Consider the following 22,644-nt stretch of genomic DNA (forward strand, 5'->3'; position numbering starts at 1 on the left):
TCTCATAAATGTCTCTTTCTATCAGCGGAGATGTTTCTTCATGCACCTGTGACCTTTTGCCACTTGTGGAATATGCAGCTTTGTGGCACAGATTTACCAAGGTTTCTCTTCAGTGTGACTTGGACAGTACCTTATACAGTGGGATGTTTTGATCAACAGTGCCTCCAAAAGAAAAAAAAAAAATCCAAAGGTTATTGAATCTCACTCCAGCAAGCCACTAAAATGAAGATGGTAAAATATTGTCAGAGCTGAAAAGAATCTGTAACGCATTAGGAGCCTGCTCAGAGGAGCAGATGAAAGGGACTGCCCTTGTATTGGAAGAACTGCCGGGGAGGTGAAGGATTCTTCTCGGGAGAAATCAGAAACACTCCTTCGCCCCCTGGCACACTGACAGTAACTCACCATGCCGTCAATCTGTTTTAATCAAATTACTGTGATGTTTTTAATGGTCTATTTTAAAGATACAATGACATAAATCAGAGAAGCTGCTGGTTTCACATTGTGAGGGCTGTTTCGGATTAGATTCCGATAATATTTCCTTGTCTTTCAAGCTTGGCTTTACTGCCTTTATGAGGTTCGGATTAGCAAAGAGATAAGGCGAGTCGAGTGGGAGCTTCGGCCACATAATTACAACATCAAATAGTCACCGCTTTTGAAAAGAGAAAATTCAGGTAGACAGTGCAGATTATATTAAGCACTAAATCAGCAGCCAATTATTTCCGTTGAAAGTGGGAGACTCAAAGAACTTTTTGCTTAGTGTATGATTTTAGAGGGAAATGTGTGGTTTTTTTGAAACTATTTCTCTAAAGGTGCGTTGTTTCAGCCAAGTTACAATCAGTGTGTATTTCTGTGTGTGTGTGTGTGTGTGTGTGTCTGTGTGTGTGTGTGTGTGTGTGTGTGCGCGCGCGCACATGTGGAGTCATTAAATATCAAACAATTTAAAAACGCAAAAAAAATGTTACTGCTGCTATCAGATGACTTTTCAAAAAGTACAGAGTTTCCTAATTAACTGAGCCTTTAGAATAGCATGCTCCATAGTCGAGATGACGGAAATAAAAAGCAGATTTTGTCAAAAAATATCCGCTTAGTAGCTGATAATGTCATAGATCCCAAAGGTAGGAGGTGGTAAGGGGCCATTTTCCATCAAAGCAAATAAAAGGGGAGATCACTCCAGGTTTTTCAGTGTTGTGGAAACCTGTTTAACATGTAATCCATATGTTTTGCACCTCATGAGTGTCATAAACATGTTACAGACTGAAATGGCACAGTGGCCTGTCCTGACACGAAATAGCAGGATTCCCTCAGCCCATCTAAATCCTTGAATCACTCAACACCTCAACGCAAATGGAACTGTTTATGTTGCAAAACAGGGTTTCAAAAAAGGAGTATGTGTAGTGGTGTATTTAAAAAAGGGGATTTATTATAAAGGTTTCACAAATCTACCTTATGTTGTTCAGTCACACTGTACAGGTTCAACACTAAATATATTCACAGTTAATATATGGTAATAACTTCTTCAATAAGTTAAATGATATCTTGACCATCCATAATATAATCAGATTTTTTTTTTTATTTTAAATGGAGTCTGATATTCATTTGTATGACTAACATGATGAGTCTCGGGAAACAGCTAGAGTTCCAACAAACATAAACTGAAGTTACGAGTGTTGTGTCTGGCTTGTGCTCTGCATATTTTACGAAAACTTCATAAAGGCCTCAACTTGTAACTAATAGTATTATTTAAACATTTTAAAATATGTAATAGGGCAGGAATAAAACTCAATAAGAACAGTCTTTTGGACAAACGCTTCACTTGTAGGTCCTTATATTAATGTCATAATAAATGTTACAACTCTGGGGTTTATTATTATTATCACTTTTGAATAAGTCATGAATTAAGTTGTATTATGCTCGTAATTTATAATATTGAGCAAAGAGCCACGGTGCAATAAAGCAAATGCCAACACAAAATCCTATAAATAGTTTATTAAGCTACTGACACTTTCATAACACATATAGTTATAATTAAATGCACCATTACATGCAACTTTTATAACCCCTTTTAGAATTTTGTTCTGATTTTGTTGATTAAACCACATACATTTTATCTTCCTTTTCATAGTTTTTAAGACATCACAGAATGAAGTGCCAGCAGCCCTGCCAGCTTGGCTGCGTCTGGCACACGAGGAGGACGAGAGGAAAGTGACTTTCACCATCCCAGCCCTCTGTTTGACATCATGTTTTGTTAATGAGAGCCAGCTGCCCTCGGCATCAGCATTCAACTTAAAAACATGAAAGTGAGGACTTTAAATATGTCCAGATTCTTTTGTGCGCCACAGGCAGAACCAGCCTGCTCGTCAGCATTACAATCAATGGTGCCTATGATGATCAAGGGTGGAAATGAGCCCTTAGCCTCTGAGCTACACACACATAGACACACAGAGGGACTTGCACACAATGACACAATGAAATATTGTATATTCATTATAGAAACACTGCGGCTTGCTGAGCCATGTTCTGGCTTTCTTCATAATATATTTAATCAGCGTCTTATTACAATATGAAAATAAAGGTATTATTCAAGAACTTTTTTTTTGGGTAGAGTCAGTTCCATGTTTCGAAGGGCTATAAAGTTTAAGAATTTATGTTCCTGTTTCACAACTGGATCCGTAACATTAGTGTTTTCCAACCTCATCTTTATTCTATTACATTCTGATCATGAATGGTTTTTTAGTCATACATCATACATTAATTGTGACTTATAATTCATACATTAATTGTGACTTATAATAACCGCTGATGCCTTTTTATCCTATTTAAAGGCCTGAGTACATGTTTGACTTCGGGAACCAGATGCTGATTTACTGCATTCTCCCATCTGAGGAAAGAACACAGCAGAGAGACATTTGGATTTAATCTCTGCCAATTCAAGAAAATCAAGATTATGTCAAGCAGTAATTGATTTTTGCGTGGGGGGAATAGCGAGTGAAAAGCGAAGGGAATTTTCCATGTTATCTGAGTAATGTTCAGAGCCCGTGCATCGCTCTCATTTCTTCTGTCATGTAGGTTTATTTCCAGACATGGTGGAAGCAGAGGTACTGAAGCATGTTGTTTACGCTTCCAATCAGGCTTGCTATAATTCCCTCTTTTAGGATAACAACCACTTCGGATGGCAGATGTATGATCTTAACACCTCGGAATTAGTGCTCAGAGCAAGAGATGAGTACAGTTTCTTCCGTGTGCTAAAAGTTAAATCCGGCCACTTTGAAAGATTTTGTGACATTTGCCAAAAAGAGGAACTTCTATTCCCCCCTGACAATATCTGTTTCAACATCCTCTGTGTGGATTCCATCTGAACTCAACCTCTGACCTTCCCCTTGTCCCTGAGCCCGAGTGTTGCCCTAATGCTGCCATCCACCCCTCCAGGGTACACAGTGACCTCTGAACTTTGCCTCACCTCTGAGGCTCTGCTACCAACTTTGCACTCTGACTTCACAGGAACACAAGACGGAGAGCTGGCCCTTTTTGCTAGTCAGGCCTGAGGGCGTCACGTGTTGTGCGAAGCTGACAGCCACCTAATTTTCAATGCCAGCTATTGAATAACGACTTATCAAAAGGGGATGCTTTTGGTACCCCAGCTTGTGCATCATTTCATCATGCACTTGGTTGTAAATAAGTAGCAAACACTGCTCAATGGCCGGTGACACTTCCTAACTTCATTAATTAGGACCGGGTCACTTGGGTCAAAATGTTTTTATTCTCAGGAAAGAGCACTAAGAGGATTAACACTAATAGGAGGGATTATAAACAGCTCTTACCCAGCTGGATGGTACTTTCCTGCCTGGTCACTTCACTCCCTGGGCCTGTGAAAAGGATGTTTAGTTAAGAAAAAAGGGATCTGGGTAATGATGCCTCGGGCGAGGTTTGTTTTGCAAACACAAACATAGAAGACCCGATGCTTACCTTTGACCTAAACTCCAAAGAAGTAAGTCCTTAAAACAAAGTGGTTTTCAACTCAGGATAAAGGCCATCGTTCACACTCTCGCATGACTTACTGATTATAAAATCTCCAGATAGTGTGAGTGGTGTGTTGGCTGAATTGGCAAAAAAGTACGTTTCAAGGTGAATCCAATGTTTAGCCACTTGCTTGTTTTTTACTTAAATGACAAAGCTGCAAATAGATTACTGAACTCCATCCATCCATCCATTATCTACCACTTATCCTGCTGTCAGGGTAAGTCATCTTGGCTTATGTGATGTCTAATCAGCAAACAGAAAAACAAACACATTGACAGTATCATATTAAAATGTCTAGCTAGATAGTGTTGATGTGATAATACTGATGGTATTTACAAAACAAAACAAAAAATCAGGTCAATAACTTAAACTGGATGAGTAGATGATAATGGGAAACTTAGCATGAGGAAGACTATGAAGAGGGGATGAATTTCAGTGTATTTTTGCCGTTTTCCTTCGTTATTTTCCTTTAATTACTGGACCTTTTCAACTATTGTTTGTGTGGATTTCCGTGTTGCAGACTGATCCAATCCATTTGAATGAAAATGAATAAATAAAACATTGTACATCATTCCAAGGAACACAGGAGTTTTTAACAGATGGCTCTTCCTCAAAATAAAATTTTACTTGCGTAACAAGAATAAACTGTGCATTTGTGACTAAACAGAGTAGCAGGTTCCTTCTGAAGACTGAAATATCAGGAAAGTATTTCAGGTGCCATGTATTTTTGAAGTAGTGTGGCCCCTTGGTTGTCACCACCTGTGCTTCTTTGTTCAGATATACAGATTTAGCCTCAATATATAGTCACAATTTTTCCCTAAACTAAATCCTATTTCCCCTATGGGGATCGATAAAGTTCATCTTATCTTATCTTATCTTATCTTATCTTATCTTATCTTATCTTATCTTATCTTATCTTATCTTATCTTATCTTATCCTGTTCTGAAAATACTGGCATATACTGTTCTTGCCAAAACCAAACCAAAAATTTGTTTCATGTTGTACTTCTTACTTGGTGATCATGGCTTACAGATAAATTGACCAGAAAGTTGGTTTTGGTTAACTTTACTTAGCTGTGGACTTTATTTATTTGCATAACAAACTGGTAACATAATTATGCTACTTAGCACTGTACAGAAACCTCTGCCGCTGTTCTCTACATATACAACACATATATTTATACATTTCAGTTTTTATACCTTTAATGCTTTTTCTTCTTTTCACCTCAGTACCAGTGCATTGTATTTGCGTGCACTTCAAAGGTTAATGTTTATTGCTCAATGTTTAATGTGCACTTTATAATTATTTTGTTAGCTTCGTGGCACTGCAGGATAATGAATAACGACTTCTCAATTCCCCTGTGTGTTTGGTAGATGTGGAGGAATTGACAGCAAAACCGGCTTTGTCTTTGCGCTTTACTTGTGAATCGTATGTAACTTGTAATCAAATTAAATATTGTGTTTTTTTTTCATCAATAGACTCGAGGGAAAATTTTCCCGGCAACAGTTTCCTCATGGAGCCACAGTGACAAAGGAAATAGTTGCTGGAAGGTAAATAAAACAGATGAAAAAAAAAAAAAACATTAAACAGACAAATGATATTCCTATTTTGGATGTGTCATTTGTTTCTTTGTTGTTCTTTTTTGTTTTATTTTTTCCTCCATGAGCACTTTTTTAATCATACGATTCATATGTGCTTATTGAGTTTAGCTTTGTAACCCTTGGAAAACAAAAGAAAAATATGAATCCAGTCAACAATGTTGTGGCTCAGTATAAAGTGTGGCGTGCATGTTCTCAGGTCTGTGTCTCCTGGTCTTCATTAGACCTCGGCCGAACATCTTTGTGGGCTGACAGAAGGAGTCTTTCATGTGTCCCCTGCCTGTTCCCACTCACCAGAGCCTAAGCAGAAACATGCCACTGCCCAGGGCAAGGTCAGATTTCTCACCATACCACTGCATTAAAGCTACATCACTCCCTAATGGAGACAGAGAGGGGGGCACTGGTTATTTTTCATCAATCTCACAGACAATATATTCCATCTCATCATAATGAAAGAGAAAATGGCAAATGGACACAATCCATGTGGTAATAATCTGGAGAGAATGCCTGGCGCTGCTCTATGATCTCACTGACCTGTAACTCACATCAGAGTGAAATTCGGAGCTTTCAAATCATTCAGGTTACGATCAATGTCATCTGAAAAGGGAAAGGAAAGTCCATCCATTTTCGGTTTTAGCATCGTACTTCAAAGTCAGTCTTGGATCGTAACGCCGGGATCCAAAGGCTGCCCATCCTTTGAGGAATAATGTTACAGCTGCTTTGTAGATGGATGACCTGTAAAAGTGGGATATATTTGATAAATGGTGTAACACACAGCTCGTTGCAACCTCAATCTCCAGATCGGGGCTAAGAGATCAGCAGACATGTATTATTACACTCCATTAAATTAATTTTCTGTTTTTATTCTTGGAGTTAAGCCTCATTTCCTTAGAGTAACCATGGTGTTTGTTATGCAACATAAATTACAGACTTTATGCTGTAGCATTCAGTGCATTCATTAAGGGCAAATCTGAGCACCGCTTGAATCCGTGGCTTCTTCCTTACAACTGAGGTCTGTGTAAAAAGACCCATCAAAATCCCCAACTCAGTTGAAGGAAACAGCCCATGAGCTTATTTGCAGCCTTTGGCTAATTTGCTAACTCATCTATGCGGTCTCGGATATCTGCAGAGAAAGTCCAGTTTCTTTTTTCCTGATATTCGTGACAACTAATCGAAATGAAAATACCAAAAAAAAAAAAGAAAGAAAAAACAGATGAGATACCAAAGAGGTTTCTCATAGGCAGTAATGGAGTTCCTATTGAGTTTTATGATTACACAGAACTATGTGGAAACCAGAACACAAGCCTCATGAACAGAAGATGAATACACATTCTAAAGACCCATTTTATTCAAGGAGCAAACTTACTCATATTTAGAACAATTCTTGAACAATACCCCCTGCCTGTTTTCCACAATGGGGTTTGATATCCCATTATGCAGTTGTTGCATATTTTCTTCTCTCTCTTATATCCTTCCAGACTTGGGCGTATTGCAACATGCCTCAAAGGAGGCTAGAGGCCCTTTTGTTTTGAGGTTTTCACACTTGAGGGTCATGGTATTCGCGGTGTGTGGAGAGAGACTGTGACAGGCTGAAAGGGAGAGGGGCTAGGCTGGCTCACACTGAAAGGAGTCCTAGCTAAACACTGGCCTGGCTTCTAGAAAAGAGAGAGGGATTAGCATGCACAGACCAAGAGGAACTAATCTCCTGTGACATAATAGAACTGTACATAAACAACATCCCTGAGAAGTGAGTGGCGAAGCATTGACTGACTGAAGAGGATGACTGTGTGAAGACAGAGAAATTTGTTGGCAACGTTGGAAAATGGTGATGAGAACAGACTTCATCCCGAAATCTATACGTCTGGTCTCTGAGGATTCTTCACACATACACCTATAAAAACAAACAGGTGTGCAAACACACGCACTTCCCAGACACACACACACACACACATGCAAATTTCATGTCATTCTTCCGGACACAGCATGCAGGCTACCATTTGATTTAACACCAGTTAACTGGACATCAAACAACAGACCTCTCAAAAAACCTGGCAGTCTGAGGACACCCATCTTCTCACATGAAATGTAACATTATTAAAACCTGAATATATATTTTTGTAAAAGAAAGCCATATTTTCCGTTGTTTGGACAAATTGGATAAATTTGAACTGATTACAAAGTTCTGTGATTTGCCTGCTTGTCTGTTTCACTTCAGTGCATCAATATATTGTCCTCCGAGGCTTCAAGTTTGGCTTAAACGAAAGTCAATGTTAGTATAAGGATTGGCAGAGCTGTTATGATTTTTGGAAATGTGTCTGTTGTAATTTGGATTTATTTTTGATCCAGGGGGATTTATTGATGCATTGAGTCTTTGCTGGAATAACCCAAAATAAATAACATCATGCTCAAAGATGTACTTCGTGCAGAGCAAGAGTTTCCTCAACCCATGACATACTGGATGATAGCCCCCTCATTTGCATAATGATGCACAAATGCAAAATGTGAAAAACAAAATAAAAGTAAATACATGACTTGGTGATTAGTGTGGGATATGCAAAGGTAGAAATAAATGAACAAGTTATGACATTGATAAAGAAAAGGAGGGTAAATAGATTGGAATTCAGACAAATAATCATCGATTACTTTTTTCTGTCTGGACTGAGAAAAAAAGTTACATACGGTCCAAAAATAGGACAATTAAACCTATAAAATTCCTGAACAATCAGTTGGCAAGGCTTCTTTTGTGCAGTTGTGCTGCGCGAGTTAAATGCAATGGCTCCTGTTTCTGCAGGAGTTCATCCGTCTTTTTTGTGAATTTTACTTTTGGCAAAGTTTAAAAAAAATAAACATGACATAATGTGAAGAAAATTCTCTCACCTTGTATGAAACTGCTGTGTGTACAAATCATTTCACAGTACCATATTGAAATGAACTTTTAAGCCAAATATAACATTTGCTAAAAAAAATACTTAAGACACACATTTATTGGACAGAATAATTTCATTCATTGAAAAACATTTACACCTGTAGGTGTTTTTGGAGTAAGAAATTCTCACTATCAAAATAAATCTTTTGATTTTTTTGCCCATATATTCTGTCTGCCACATTAAAATCCGAGCAATGTATGAATACGCTAATCTAATAAATGTAATAAATATTTCTGCCTAGTTTTTTTACAATAAAGGCTTTACCTTGAATGTATTTTAACCCTGCATGGATACAGGTTAAAATACATTCAAGGAAAAAAATGGAATCCCTTTGCGGGATAATGTATGATACACAAACAACTTCAATTGAGGTTTAGGAAAAATAAAATCATAAAGTCCACAGAATAGGGGCTTAATTCCAGCCTCACTTTTAGCTTTATCTCCTTGTAAACATTTTCCCTTTTCATTTCATGGGGGTAAATGGCCGCTGAGCGAAGGGGGGATTTAATGCTTTTCAAACACACAAGTGCTCTGAGAAGAAGAGCATTATGTTGAGGGGTGCCTGACTTCAGCAATGGTAAATTCACTGGGGCTGTTGAGCTGGATGACATGTTTATTTGGACTTGCAGAGCGCATGTCCCTGGCTCCTCGAGCCATCAGTGAATACGCTGTATGGGTAGTCTGCCATGGTGGATTTTTACAGCCAAAATAAGCATTAGCAACTGCCAAATACTTCAGCATGGGGAGGAGAAGCATGTCTATTTACTGCTCACGGCGAATTCAATTCAACAAACAGCGAAAGGAACGGGGTTAAGGATTATTTTATTACTTAGCAGTTTGTACAGTTTCTACCATGAAAAAATAACATGTAACGTAAGACAGTATTTACAATTCAATTTTTACAAAATGTCTTTACAAGATTTTTGTTGGTTCAAAAATTTGAGACTGAAACACACAAAACATACACATCCACGCACATTCAAACCAAACTTTGTAATACACACATAAATAAATATAGACATTCACTGACTGTTCCACGACAAACATTTCTACAGCCAAGAACATGTACAGTTCATCATTTCCACACGTTATAATTTCATTAATAAACATTACATATTACTCCCAGTATAATTCTTTGTTAATCTGTTAAGGAAATATTGCTAACATATTGAAAAGACATTATTTCATGCCAACAGAATGCTAACGGAGTCATGCAAAACCATTACAAGCTTTCAATTTGAAGCACAAACTTGTAATTCATTTACTGTTCAAAAATCAAATGTACTACATGCAACATACTATTTGAAATATTCTGGGTTAGACAACAATGACTTTGAGGTTACATCGTCCATCAGTACTGACTGTATGCCTAAGCACCTCTTTAATAGGTAACACAAAATAAATAGATTAATTTCTATTTTTTCTTCATGGAAAAACAATTGTTAACAGTTTCATGTCATTTGCTTCCTCCATTAACAACCGCCTTCAGTAAAGATGGGAAAGTATTGATTTGAGTTGTGATCAAACTGCTGTCCGCTATTTGATCTGACGTGCGTTGAAGTTCTCGCCAATCGAATCCAGCTGAAACTGTGCCTTTGTTAACAATGACTGCTAAATCAACTGGTTGTGCCAGGAACTTCCTTATGAGTTGGGTAGCTGCGTACTAACAATTGCAAAAACATGAGATCTTGCAGTAAAAATTCAACTGTACAGACCAACTCGTATGGCGACGCATCAGTTGGAGGGTTAGGAAGGAATAGCGGATGTATAGTGGAGCCTGGAGGACCCGCGTTTAATTAGCAGGGGGGTCAGTTCATAGTGCTGTGTGCCATTCAGTTCCGCGCCTTCCTTCTCGAGCAGGTAGCAGAATCTCCCTGTTTCCCGGTCCGCCAACTCAGTGTCTCTCTACTGATGGCTTCTGGTGATGAGGCTGGTGCTGTCGGAGCCTGGGCCCTAGAAACATCGGCAGATCGTAAAGCCATCAGTCGCTGTCTGCGATTCGTTTTTTATAAATAACTGACCGCTTTTCCAACGATAAATAAATGTGCTTATTTTACAAATACCCAGTAGTGATTTGTGTGTTATGTAGGTTATAAATACTAATGAATATACTTCTTGTTCTTGGCCAAATATTCAGTAGAAAGGTTTCTGTCCAAAAGTACCACACATTCCTCACAATACTGGCAAAACCAAACACTAAATTATGCATTTCCATTCACTGCTGTTGCAAATATAAGGAGTTGATATGTCGTGACAGATTTGTCCCTCAACCCTCGTGCTGAATCACACAAGGATCTCTGCATTCATCAAGACCGCAGCAAAGTTCAATAAAGGGAAGTTTATGGTCAGACTTTTGATTGGAAACTCAAACCAAATTAAGTTTACTGGAAGTTATTTGTTTGAACAGTCATTTTGACCGCCCATTCAAAATGTCATGTCATCCTCAACTTGGAATCAAACCTCCGAATGCCCTCCGCCCAAGTTTTTTTTCTTCCTTTTTTTTTCAATGCAATTTAAACACTCAGCAGTGTTCCATTGGGTTCACGAAAGCATTCTTGACGTCTATGAGGTAACAATATCTGCGTTGCTCCTATCTGATCTCCAAGTAAGGAAACATTTTACTGTATGTTTTTCTTTATTCTATTTCAAAAGTTTAAATGCAAAACTTGAAAAAAATCGTGGACGGAAACTTGGCCAGTGTTTAGTGGGAATTTGGTGGGGAGTCTATTCTAATGACAAACATGGGGGAACACTACTCTTTAACCAAATTAAATGACTGGTATTCTGGTTGTTTTCATGAGTAAGTGCTGCCTGAAAGCATTTTAAATGTGAATCCTGTTAAGACATAGGTGCCTCAACACACATCTAGCAGACACAGACCAAAGTGTATTTACATGACATGAGTAATTTGATGCCACAACAGTAGAGGGGAACTTACGGTGTTGAATGGCGGGGAGTATGCTTGGAGTCTGAAACGTCTTGACAGTGGCAGGACCTTCCCCCCCAGTCGTTATAACTTGTACCTCCAGTCTGTAGAAGGTGGATGGTCGCAAGTTGGACACTACAAGTGAATTATGATCCTGCCGAGTTAGAAAAAAAAGGGTGAAGAAGAGGAGAAACAATCAGTTAAAATACAACAGAATGTGCCTTTGACTTACACAGGTTCAGTATCAGAATGGGCTGTAAACCAGCCGGCTATCTGCTGTGTAGCTGCCTTTGCAGACAAAAACAAATACTGTGTTTTCATAAGGCTGTCTCTCCTTTTTGCAGTCAGCTTGATAAAGTGTGCAGTGGGTGGTGTTATTTATAGTCGAGCTCCAGAGGCTGGGAGGTGCAGATAGGCGGAACGTGTTGTTGATGGAGCAGATTATGTCAAAAAGCGGCTTTTTCACAGCTCTCATGGACGATAACGATGAAGGGAGATGAAAAGATAGAGGAGGAGAACTTCCAGCAGGACACAACGGTGCTTTAGATCTATCTGCATGTCTGTCGACACACCGGCAGTTATCATTAGATTCATGCAAAGAGGCCACGAGAGCGTTATCCTGATACCTCCCGCACCTCTGCCAAATGCTCAGACATGAAAGTACTTTCGTTACTGCAAGACTAAATATGTGACTTTAAATGTCTGACAAGCACTGGGCAAGACTCTGCATTAAAAAATAGCCGTATGAGTGCCATATTGAATCATGGTATCGTACTATTGACATTGTGATACATTATTGCATCACGAAATCTTTGTAAGAATTATTGTCCATTATCTAGGGTGGGCGGTGTCATTTATAATTAGTGATATCATTAATATTCAGCGCGATGGCGCTGGTTCAAAGTTCTTTCATTTGAATCCTGGTATACATTGCAATCAGAGGCGATTCAGAAATATTCCGATCAAAACAGAATCAAATTCATCCGTACATTTTATTTATTAAAGTTCGGTATTTGATGTCATTTTTCCTTCACTTGTAGATACATATCAGTAAAGGAAATGTGACTTTTTCCGACCCTGCCCACAGATTCAGTAACATGTATACATTGAAAATATTTGATTATGAGGCTGTTTAAGGAGTTACAGTTAAATAAAACCAGTCCACCAGAGTCCAGATATACTCACTGGAGGCAAAATCTGCGACTGGGAGATGATGCTGTTGGGGAGGCTGTTTTGCCGGCTCTCGGTGGTGATCTCAGCCCATGTGACCTGGAAGCCTGTGATTCGCAGATGAGGGGCCACCATGGACACACGCCACAGGAAGCTGCCGGTGATGTTTCTCTCGTTGATAGAAAAGGCAGCTGTCAGGTTTTCTGGCTTTGCCAAAACTTTTGGGACTCCTGTAGCTAAAACAAAGTCAGAGGAAAGGCGGCCTCAGTTTGAATATTACCGATATTAAGGGAATAGTCTGACATATTTGGAAGGAAAAAGCATATTTGCCTTCTTGCCAAAATCTGATGAGAAGATTGTTACTATTTTTATGCATGCATGCTAACTACATAGTAACTAGCTGATATTAAGAAAGACAGCAGACTTATACATCTAGTGTTTCTCACACCAAATGTAACAACATTCAGTCCAGGAATAAAACAGACATGCTGTGGTTTCACTGTGCCAGACATTTTCTTGGAGAAATGTAAAAACTTCCTACAATTCCCACCCGGCATTCTAAGTGCGACAAGCAGCAGTTTCTTTGCCAAGACAAGAAACAGTCCCGTACATAGCCTCTGCGGATGACCCAGGTGTCTTTTTTCTATATAAAGTATCTTTTTTTTTTTTGCAAAGTTTAAACAAACAAAACTTGAGTTTTATTAATAAATGGTATACAGACAAGAGAGTGATATCAATCTTTTTATGGAACCTACTGGCAAGGATCAATGAGACGTTAGTATTACCTAACTTTTTCTTTTAACCTTAAGATTAGGAACATGCCACTATGTCTAACAAGGATATATACACGAAAGGAGACAGATATTAATATGCCCTGACTTCTCATGAGTGCAAATACTCACCTCCCTCCCCAGGACAGGGGATGTGTTTCTGAGTCTTACTCCGGATGGTAGCGCAGGATGGGGTGAGGAAAGTGGTACTCTCATCCTTGGAGCGTCTTTTGGACTTAAGCATGTGGACTGTGACTTTGTACTTGCATGAAAACAGCAGGCGTGGGAGGTTGATGTAGTTTTCCTGAGCCAAGAAACACATTATTCAGGCCTGATGACTTTGACTTGTCACCCAGGTCAAGTCCTGTGGAGCTTCAGAGATAATTAAATACACAGCAAAAGGGCAGATCATGCTCCATCTCAAGCTCAAACAGGCTGCACATTAAAAAAACTACTCTGAACACTCATATGGTAAAGCTTAAACACCATTCTTCTATTCAAACAGCAACATTTTTTTTTTAGCACTGCCAAATGCAACACATTTTTTTGTGTTTCTAGAGTTTATCCGACAAGCAAAATGTGATGCAGCAAAAAATTAAGGATCCATTTGTGATTAGGGATGGGAAATGCCTTTGGATCAATGCTAATGAAGTCAGTGCGGCGCTTTACATTTCGCACTTATTTCAAACCTTCAAGATCTATTTAGCTCAACAACAAAATGCCTTTGTCACTGCTTTTTGAGGAAACAAACACAAAATCCTGCTGACTTGTAGATTTAGACCTTGCATTTGTCATAAAGAAGTTCAACATTAATAGGCAGTCTCTTGAGAGGCAGTGCGTATATTCTCTATGATATAAAACAGCTTTGATTAAAAGTGAATGAGGCACTGTGCTCACATAAAAGCACAGGCCTGGAATCCTTCCCAGTGATCTATAGAAAATGGATGTATATTTCCTAGCAACCACAGTCCTGCTCCGCAAAGAATGTGTTGATTGCCAAGCCTCTGCCATCCAGTATCAGCCTGAGCCCAAAGAGTTAACCCCACCCCCTAGACTCTCCCAAACCCCAACACAAACCCTTTTTCATCCTAAAAGAATCCCTCTGCAGAAGCATGGCTGGGGCTGTTGGAGGTGAATGATTCCCCCATTCCGGGAAAAATTGTTCACGTAAATGCGTTTTATTGGCCATCACCCCACAAACCTGACCACAAGACTGACTCATAATATTGAAAACAACAGCCAGTCATGTGCCCACTGCAAGTCCAATGCAACTGTGCTTCAGGTTCACTCAGTGGAGTCGTATTCTTTTGAGTAGCCGTCCTTACAGCGCAGGAAAAAATAGGGTAGGCGTGTGCTTTGCATTAAACAGAGCTACTGATCCGGCCACGGCACTGCTTTCTATGATCAGACCCTCAGTGGGATCATGTGAAAGAGTGTCTGGTTACTAACCTGTGTGACCGATTTCTCTGGTCCTCGCGTCTCGTTGTGGTTGCAGTACTCCGGCACCCATTGGACATGATAGCGACTAACTCCAGGTTCTGATACAAAGAGAGGAAAAAAAACAGAAAGATCACATGCTGCTGTGAATATAAAAAAATAAAAAATATTAAATATCCAAATGCCAAATATCTATTACAAACAGATTCAATTTTTGCAAAGTTCTGGATTTACTAATCAATTATTCATTTTATTTTTTATTTTTTTTGCTGACCAAACACTTAAACACTGACAGTAAATTAATCAGTGACAGTCTTACCGATTGGATCCAACTTTAATGATCCCAAATGATGCGTCAGATTGTAAATCAAGCAGTGGGTCAAGGCAAAGGGAGTGTATCTTCTTTGTTCAGTTTTGTGATTAACGGCACAACAATTATATTCATTTATTGAGGACCCACTGACATTCTGCCAGAGAAATTACTAAACCTAAACTCAGCACTTCCCTGTTTCTCAAATATTGAAATAGAGTGGATCAGACAGTCTAATATAGTGGATCAGACAGTCTTAAAGTAGTCCTAACGTTTCTATCTGAACCTCTGAAACACTGCATATAGAAAAAAACAGTATGTAAATAAATGCGCAATTCCAACCGTCCAGCCATTCATCCATCTTCCACTGACTATCTGGGGTCAGGTAGGGGGGCTAGAGCCTAAGAAGAGAGGCTAAGACTGCCTTCTGCCCAGCAACTTTGTCCAGCTCCTCCAGGGAGATCCCAAGACATTGCCGTGTCAGCCAAGAGACCGTCTTCCCTGGAGTCTCCTCCCGATGGAACATGTCCAGAGCCTCACACCAAGGAGGCATTGAGAAGGCATCGAGAAGGCAGCTTGACCAGATGCTCAAGCTAACTGAGCTGGCTCCTGCTCTATTGTGAGCCCCTACAAACTCACTCTATCCCTAAAGGACAGCCCAGACTACATGCGGGGGAGACTCATTTCGGACGCGTCATTCCAGCATCTCGTCATTTTGGTCACTACACACACCTCATGACCATAGTTGCAGAAAGGAATGTAGATCAGTTGCTAAATCTAGAGCTTTGCCTTTAAGCTCAGCTCCTTCTTTACCACAACAGACTAGTGCACTCGTTACTGCCTGTCGATCTCCCGCTTAATTTTGTTTCCTGATTGTTGACTAAAACGCTGAGATACTTGAACTCCACCATTCGGGACAGAACCTCATTTCTAACCACGGAGGGTACTCCACCTTGTTCTGGCTGAGGCCCATGACCCCGCATTTGGAGGTGCTGATTCTCAGCTGCTTCACATTCAGCTGCGAACAGCTCCAGTGAGAGCTGGAGGTCACGGTCAGATGAAGTCAACAGAACCGCATCATCTACAAAAAGCGGAGACCCAATGCTAAAGCCACCAAACTTGATCTACTCAACGCCCTGACTGCACCTTCAAATTTTGTCTATAGGGGTTATGTACAGAAGTGGTGACAAAGGGCTGCGCTGGAAACTAATCCAACCTGCTTAATGTATTCTGTCTCCCGGCATAAGGTTGAAGCCTGTAGAAGGTGGGAATCGAGGCTCTGGCCAACGGGGGACTCTGCCAGATGTTCCCGACAGATCCTCATAATATGTCCGGGCCTGTCAGGCCTGACTGCCATCCTCCCCCACCATCTGAGCCAACTCATCAAAAGGTAGTGATCAGTTTACAGCTCCGCCCCTCGCTCCTCACCCAAGTGTCCGAGAAATACGACCACAAGTCCGATGTCAGGACCACAAAGTCAATCATTGAAACTGTAGCCCGGAGTGTCCTGGTGCCAAGTGCACTGTCATCATTATGCCTGACTATGGTGCTTTCTATGGACTGTGGCAAATGAACAAAACGTCACTTAAGTTTAGATCATCCTAATCACTTACTTCTCACTGTCATTGCCCATGTGACTATTGAAGTCCCCTACTAGAATGGGGGTTGCCCACACCTGCTCGGCAGCTTATTGGGTACAACCTCTCTCAGGAAAACTGGTACTTGAGTCCAATCTGTGTGTCGAGATGAGTCTGACTATATCTAGGCAGAGCATTGTGACCACACACTAAAGTTTAGGCTCCTTTACCACTAGTGGGGTGACATTCCATGTCCCTCCTGTCTTAGGCCACCACCCAGCTTACACTGCATCCAACCCCCTTGGCTGCTCCTACAGATGGTGAACCCACTGGAAGGGACATCCACGTTGAACATTCTGAATGTGCCCAGCTGAAGTCCATAATTTCATTATGGGGGTCTCCTGAACCGCCAATCCTGGACTGTCTGATCTCTCACCTAGGACCTATTTGCCCTGGATGACCCTTCCAAGGGCATGCAACCCCCCAACCAATAAGCGCCTATGATCACTGGGACACGCAAAACACTCCACCATGGTAAGGCAGCTGGAGGAGTAAATGCACAAAACAAAGAAATCTAACAATGTGATTCACTTTGTTTGAGATTTTCTAATCATCATTTCAGTCACTGACAGTCACGATAACTTGTAAATCTCTTTGTCTGCCTAAGAGAAGATTATCTAATAGTGCAACAGTGACCCCACATGCATTGTTTACAGGGAAGCAAAGCCTCAAAGCATCAATTTTAAGCATCGGGATCAATACATATATCTATCTGGGTTTCCGTCACAGACTCGTGTGTGAAGATGATAACTTTTGCCTTTTGAAGGAGCAAATATGATGTTGAGTCTCAGCCCTTAATAAGTTCATAAATGCCTGTGGCTGCCCCCAAAGTCAGCTACGAGAGAATGCTTTGCCCCTCCATTCCAAGCTTGTGTACCTTTATACACGCAGAGGCACATTATACCCATATATATGCTGTTGAAAAATAGTTTATTAACAAGATGACAATCATTCTAATGAAGCTCACTTCAATCTTTAGCTCTCTTTACTTTTACAGACCTTTATAGCAGGTTGTACCTCAGTTATGCCAAGCTACAAGAGCACTTTTAACCAGATCTGCTCTAACTGCCCTTGTGTTCTTTTATCGCAAAAAAAAAAACACCCATCTAATGGTCCGGCATTTAGTATTTATTCTTATGTGTTTCTTAAATGTAAAAAATATTTGTCCAAATAAATATAAGGTTTGCCTCAGGTGGCTTGGGTTTCAGTGGGGGGATAAAAGTGGCCCTTTGAAGGCTTTGACGCAGATCTAGCACTTGGAGCCCATGAGCTCTTTGGAAGCAGAAGAGAGGAATCAAAAGGAAGTGGGAACTCCGTGAAAAATAAACACGATATGCTTAGCTGGTGTCTGATGGATAGAGGAAGTGGTAGGTAAAACAGTAAATGGGACATGGAAATGAGGTAAGAACAGAGACTCGGCAGAGTGAGATAAATCATCGGTGGAAGTGAGCCTTCAAAGTGCTGCCACTGACGGGCCGCTGTCTATTGTCCGTGAGTTGGGACGACAGGAATATACATTATCTAATATATTGTATGCTGGAGACAACCCAGAGGCCGGACTGCTTTGTGTCCCGGGCACAATGAATGAGACTTTAAAAACAGTTCAGTCAACTTTCCCCTTTCTTCTGTCACACAAACCAGATGCCCGCGTACTTCATCTCTCCGTGCTATCTGAATGTCTGTGTGTTTACAGTTGTGGAATCCAGAGTCAAATACTGGGTCACCTGTGAAGACTAACAAGTGGCAGCAGCCCACACCATACACTGCAGCACGGGACATGAGCGGAACCAGGATTAACAACCTTCCGCACCACAGTGATTCCCAGCCATGCCTGATCGCACTCAGCATCTATTGGGCCAGGAATACCCCCTCCCTCTCTCTCTCTCTGATTCAGCAGTTGGTGTCTCACCAGGCTTTCTTTCAGCCAGGGTTTGCATTCTTGACTCTAAGATGTAGAGTTTGGCTTGGGTGATGACATATATTAGTAACATAACATAGACCAGCGAATGGGATTTGACAGGTTACCCTGAGAGCGTTGCTTTCAAGGTTTCCATATTTCCACTCTGGTATTAACAGAAGGGCTGGGGAATGGACAGCGCTGGGAGAGGCATTCCTACAGTTTTAACCCCTTGCGGTCCTGCAACCCACAACACCTCTGTTCCCTGTGACCTCAGGTCTCTTAAAACAAAATAGACCACTTCACTGCTAAAGGGAGAGTGAAGATCTATTAAATACAGCTGTCAATAAATCCCGTTCCATGGTTCTGGCTCTGTATGTGTGTATTGTTCTTTACTAAACAGTGGCTCCACTCTATCAAACCATTTGGACGTTTACACCAATTTCACCAGCACTCACATTATATTACTTGCACAAAACCACATTGTTTCATTTATTCCATTTGTGCAATGTGATAACAGTTTAATACATGACAGCCTTCGGTTGGTTGAGTAACTGAGAATTAATCCAAACCGTAAATAAAGTGTACATGAGTCATTGTGATTCATGAGCATACTGGGCTACAAACTGAATTCTAGCAATAAACAAATGCAGACTACATACCTCCCCTGTTCTTCCAGTAAACACGGACTTGCAGCTGACCGTCCTGGTAGAAGGGGGTCCCGATCTCGAGAGGGCCAGAGGTCCGCTTTGTTAAGGTCGAACCGAGAGGCAGTATCTCCCCCTTCTTTGACTTGAGCACCGATTTAACTGGGAAGAGAAAGGAGACGTGTTTGCTCCTGTAGCTAAGACACAACAACTCTGTTGTGGAAGCATAGTAACAGAAAAACAATAATTTCTTTGTATAATCCCAGCAGCTACAACACCTTCTCTATGCATAAATATGGTGTAACTTGATGAGCACGCATAGCACTAACACTGCCAATGTTACAGGTTGAGATCCCTCTAGAGCCACACACACTAAAGTATACACACTGAGGCTCTTAGTCGGCGCTTCCTAAACATGCAGGAGCTCAGAATAATTACATATGTGCTGTATGTATAACCTGGCCAACCCTGTTCTTAAGAGTTTCCCATTTGAGTGTTTCTCCCAAGAAAAATAACATTCTCTGAAGTATAAAAGAAGACAAAAAAATTGGATTTCGCGAGGTTAGCTGAGCTAATCTTATGTGAATCTGCAATCAAATAACTATAACTCCTTCCATGTTTTTTCGGTACACCTTATTCTTGATTGCAGTAACCAAGCCAGTACATTTGGTAGAGTTTTGAGGTGAGCCTTAACCAGCAATAAAGCTGTGTAAACACAGAGTAGGACTAGCAACAATATGAGGGCCATGGAATGTCAAAGAAATTTAGTAATTTGAAACGATTACAGATGAATTGACAACGCAAGCTGGGCGAGTACAGATTTTAAGTATTCCCAAATTGGAGAAACGCCTTTAGGGCAACGTCCAATGGGTGCGAGATAGCTTTGATGGACAAATGAGAAATTTGAGAAACGTATGCAGTGTTACCAAGAAAAACAGCATTAAGAGAGTCCAAGAGCAACCAACTCTCGGTGACTAAACAAATGGTGCGTGGGTGAATAGAGGTTTTAACCAGGGTGCTGTAGACCTCAATATTTGATCTGTTCATTTGATATGATCTGCTGATGGCGCTAGACACCTAGGGGATAATTAGTTCGGGCCTGAATGTCTCAATCCAACTGTATGACAATTACATGAGAAACTGTTAAGTGGTTTTCCCTGAAAACCAAGAAGTTTAACATGACGAGTCTGACAGCTGAATGAACAAGGAAAAAGAAGCAAAACTGATTCATTATGTTTACCTGATTCGTTGTTCTGGGCAGTGCTGAACTGGAGGGAAGCCTTGAGACTCTTCAGTCGCACCTGTCCCCAGTATGCCACAGCCTGCAGTTCCACAGTGTAGCTGCTATTTGCTTGCAAACCCTCCAGGTCGACCCAGCTCTCAGCCTGTGGCAACAGAAAATACTAAATGGATGGCATTTGTATGAAACCGCAATGTCACTTGAGCCTCCTTTCAAATCCTTGTCACGTCCAAGTCGCTGCTCCAACTCAGCTCTACCCCAGCCAAAGCAGGCCTGTGGGAAAGCCCTGTTTATTAAGAACACATGTGGAGCCGAGGAAGGTATCATGGTGAGGAGATAGCCTTCAGGGCCTTGTGAGGGAGCCATGTTATCAGAGCCTCCTAGGGTTTCCTCACTGTGTTTGACTTCTAGCATTCCACCAACAGCGTGAGCTATTGATGAGTTCTTGTTATTGGCTGCATGTTTTGACATTCTTCAACCGGCAGGGTGCTTTCAGAGCCCCAAGGTGCCAAAGTGGAAACCAGGAATACAAGTGTCAATAAGTGTCTGATCTTTCCTAATACTATCTTCTCTGTGCCACATCTGCTATACATTTCAAAAACTAATTCAGGGGAAGACTATGCAGGTGTGTGGGGACTGTCTAGACAATCTGTCTTTCTGCTTGATTTTCTTGTGAAATGATCTTCATAGATACTGATCCGCATGCAGCTGTGAAGCCATATTTTACTGAAAGCGTCATACCAATGGGTCACAAAATGTGGCTTTTAAATTTACTCATATATGAAAAAGATAAATGGGAGTAAAACCAATAACGCGATAGGAGTACTCAGTTATTCATCATAGTTCATTTATAGCTAAAACATGATTACATGATTATGTAACTGCTGTTCATTCCCAGTGATAATAATAATAATTTATCCTTTATTAATCCCCATGGGGAAATTTATTCTCTGCAATTAACCCATCATGGATGAACCGTGAGCAGTAGGCGTACCGTCCACCAGCGCCAGGGGAGCAGTTAGGGGTTCAGTGTCTTGCTAAACAACACATCAACACACTCGGAGGACAAGCCGGGAATTGGACCGGGAATGTTCGTTTCCAAAGACAATTGCTCTACCTCCTGCGCCACCACACTCCACTCACTGCAAACGTGGATATTTTTGCTTTTGACCCTTTTATCCCTATCAAACTGTGATATGTGGATTTTAAACTTTGGGGCTGTTTATTCACACATTTGCAATTTGTGATTTGTTTTCCAGTGGCCACGAAGGGTAACTGCATTGCTTGACATTGAAGTCAAATTTTATAGAGGTTCAGTGAATTATAGCCCAACTCTTCATTTGATTTCTTTGCAAATCAACTGTTTACGATTTATGAACTCAATGGATAGTTTTGCATATGTCAGTACAACATCTTATTCAGTTAGTAAAAATAAACAAAGCAGGGTAGCCTGTGCTTTCCACTGTGGCAGTTTTGGAGTTAATATGTAAACTGTTAATCAGGATAGGGGCTTAGCAATATACGCGCATTACGGCTCAGTCCTCTTGTACAAATATATTCACTCACGGCTCCAAAAATACAAGATGGCAATGGGTAAAATGCCTGCTTAGAGGTCTCAGCATATATTCTGGGAGTTTCAATATCAAGGTTTTGCTTTTCGCTCTGGTTGGTGTGCAGCCATCGCAGTTCAGCATGTAAACTGCCTCTTCCATAAAGGTTATGATTTCATTAATGTGTGCAGGTTTGTCCCTCTCTCTATGCATGATGAAAAAAAACTACACTGCAGTCTTTCACTGAATTCGGGGGAGAGGTGTAGCATTAATCCATGAATAAGTAATTATTCATGGATTCAGCCGACGGCTCATCCCACCCCGGTGCAGAACTGAGAGCTTCAGATGCTCCTTTGTGCCCACGGCCGTCAGACTGTACAACTGGAATCCGGACAACACAAAACTCTGAGCGGCCGGAGGTGCATCTGTGCAACCACAACGTCACTACTTCACTCATTTGCACGTGTCATGCCCAAACTCCGTTGTCTTATTTTTTTTCTTTTATCATTGTTGGTGTC

At 40.7% G+C, this 22,644-nt stretch overlaps 1 protein-coding gene across 1 annotated transcript in view; it reads right to left on the reverse strand.

Annotated features, from left to right (window-relative positions):
* Nucleotides 1–9,347: 9,347 nt before the first annotated feature.
* anos1 (anosmin 1) overlaps nucleotides 9,348–22,644 on the reverse strand; it is a 44,249-nt gene continuing 30,952 nt past the window's right edge. The window contains exons 8-14 of the mRNA XM_086145592.1: nucleotides 20,577–20,721; nucleotides 19,352–19,498; nucleotides 14,858–14,946; nucleotides 13,541–13,712; nucleotides 12,654–12,874; nucleotides 11,481–11,622; nucleotides 9,348–10,495 (exon numbers count right to left, since the gene is read on the reverse strand). Coding sequence (XP_086001718.1) covers nucleotides 10,437–10,495; nucleotides 11,481–11,622; nucleotides 12,654–12,874; nucleotides 13,541–13,712; nucleotides 14,858–14,946; nucleotides 19,352–19,498; nucleotides 20,577–20,721 — 975 coding nt within the window. The 3' untranslated portion in view covers nucleotides 9,348–10,436. The remainder of the gene's footprint in view (nucleotides 10,496–11,480; nucleotides 11,623–12,653; nucleotides 12,875–13,540; nucleotides 13,713–14,857; nucleotides 14,947–19,351; nucleotides 19,499–20,576; nucleotides 20,722–22,644) is intronic.

This window comes from Fistularia commersonii, chromosome 4 (genome assembly GCF_037954325.1).
Source record: "Fistularia commersonii isolate RoL2024-O1a breed Wild chromosome 4, RoL_Fcom_v1.0, whole genome shotgun sequence".
Classification (NCBI taxonomy): Eukaryota; Metazoa; Chordata; class Actinopteri; order Syngnathiformes; family Fistulariidae; genus Fistularia; species Fistularia commersonii.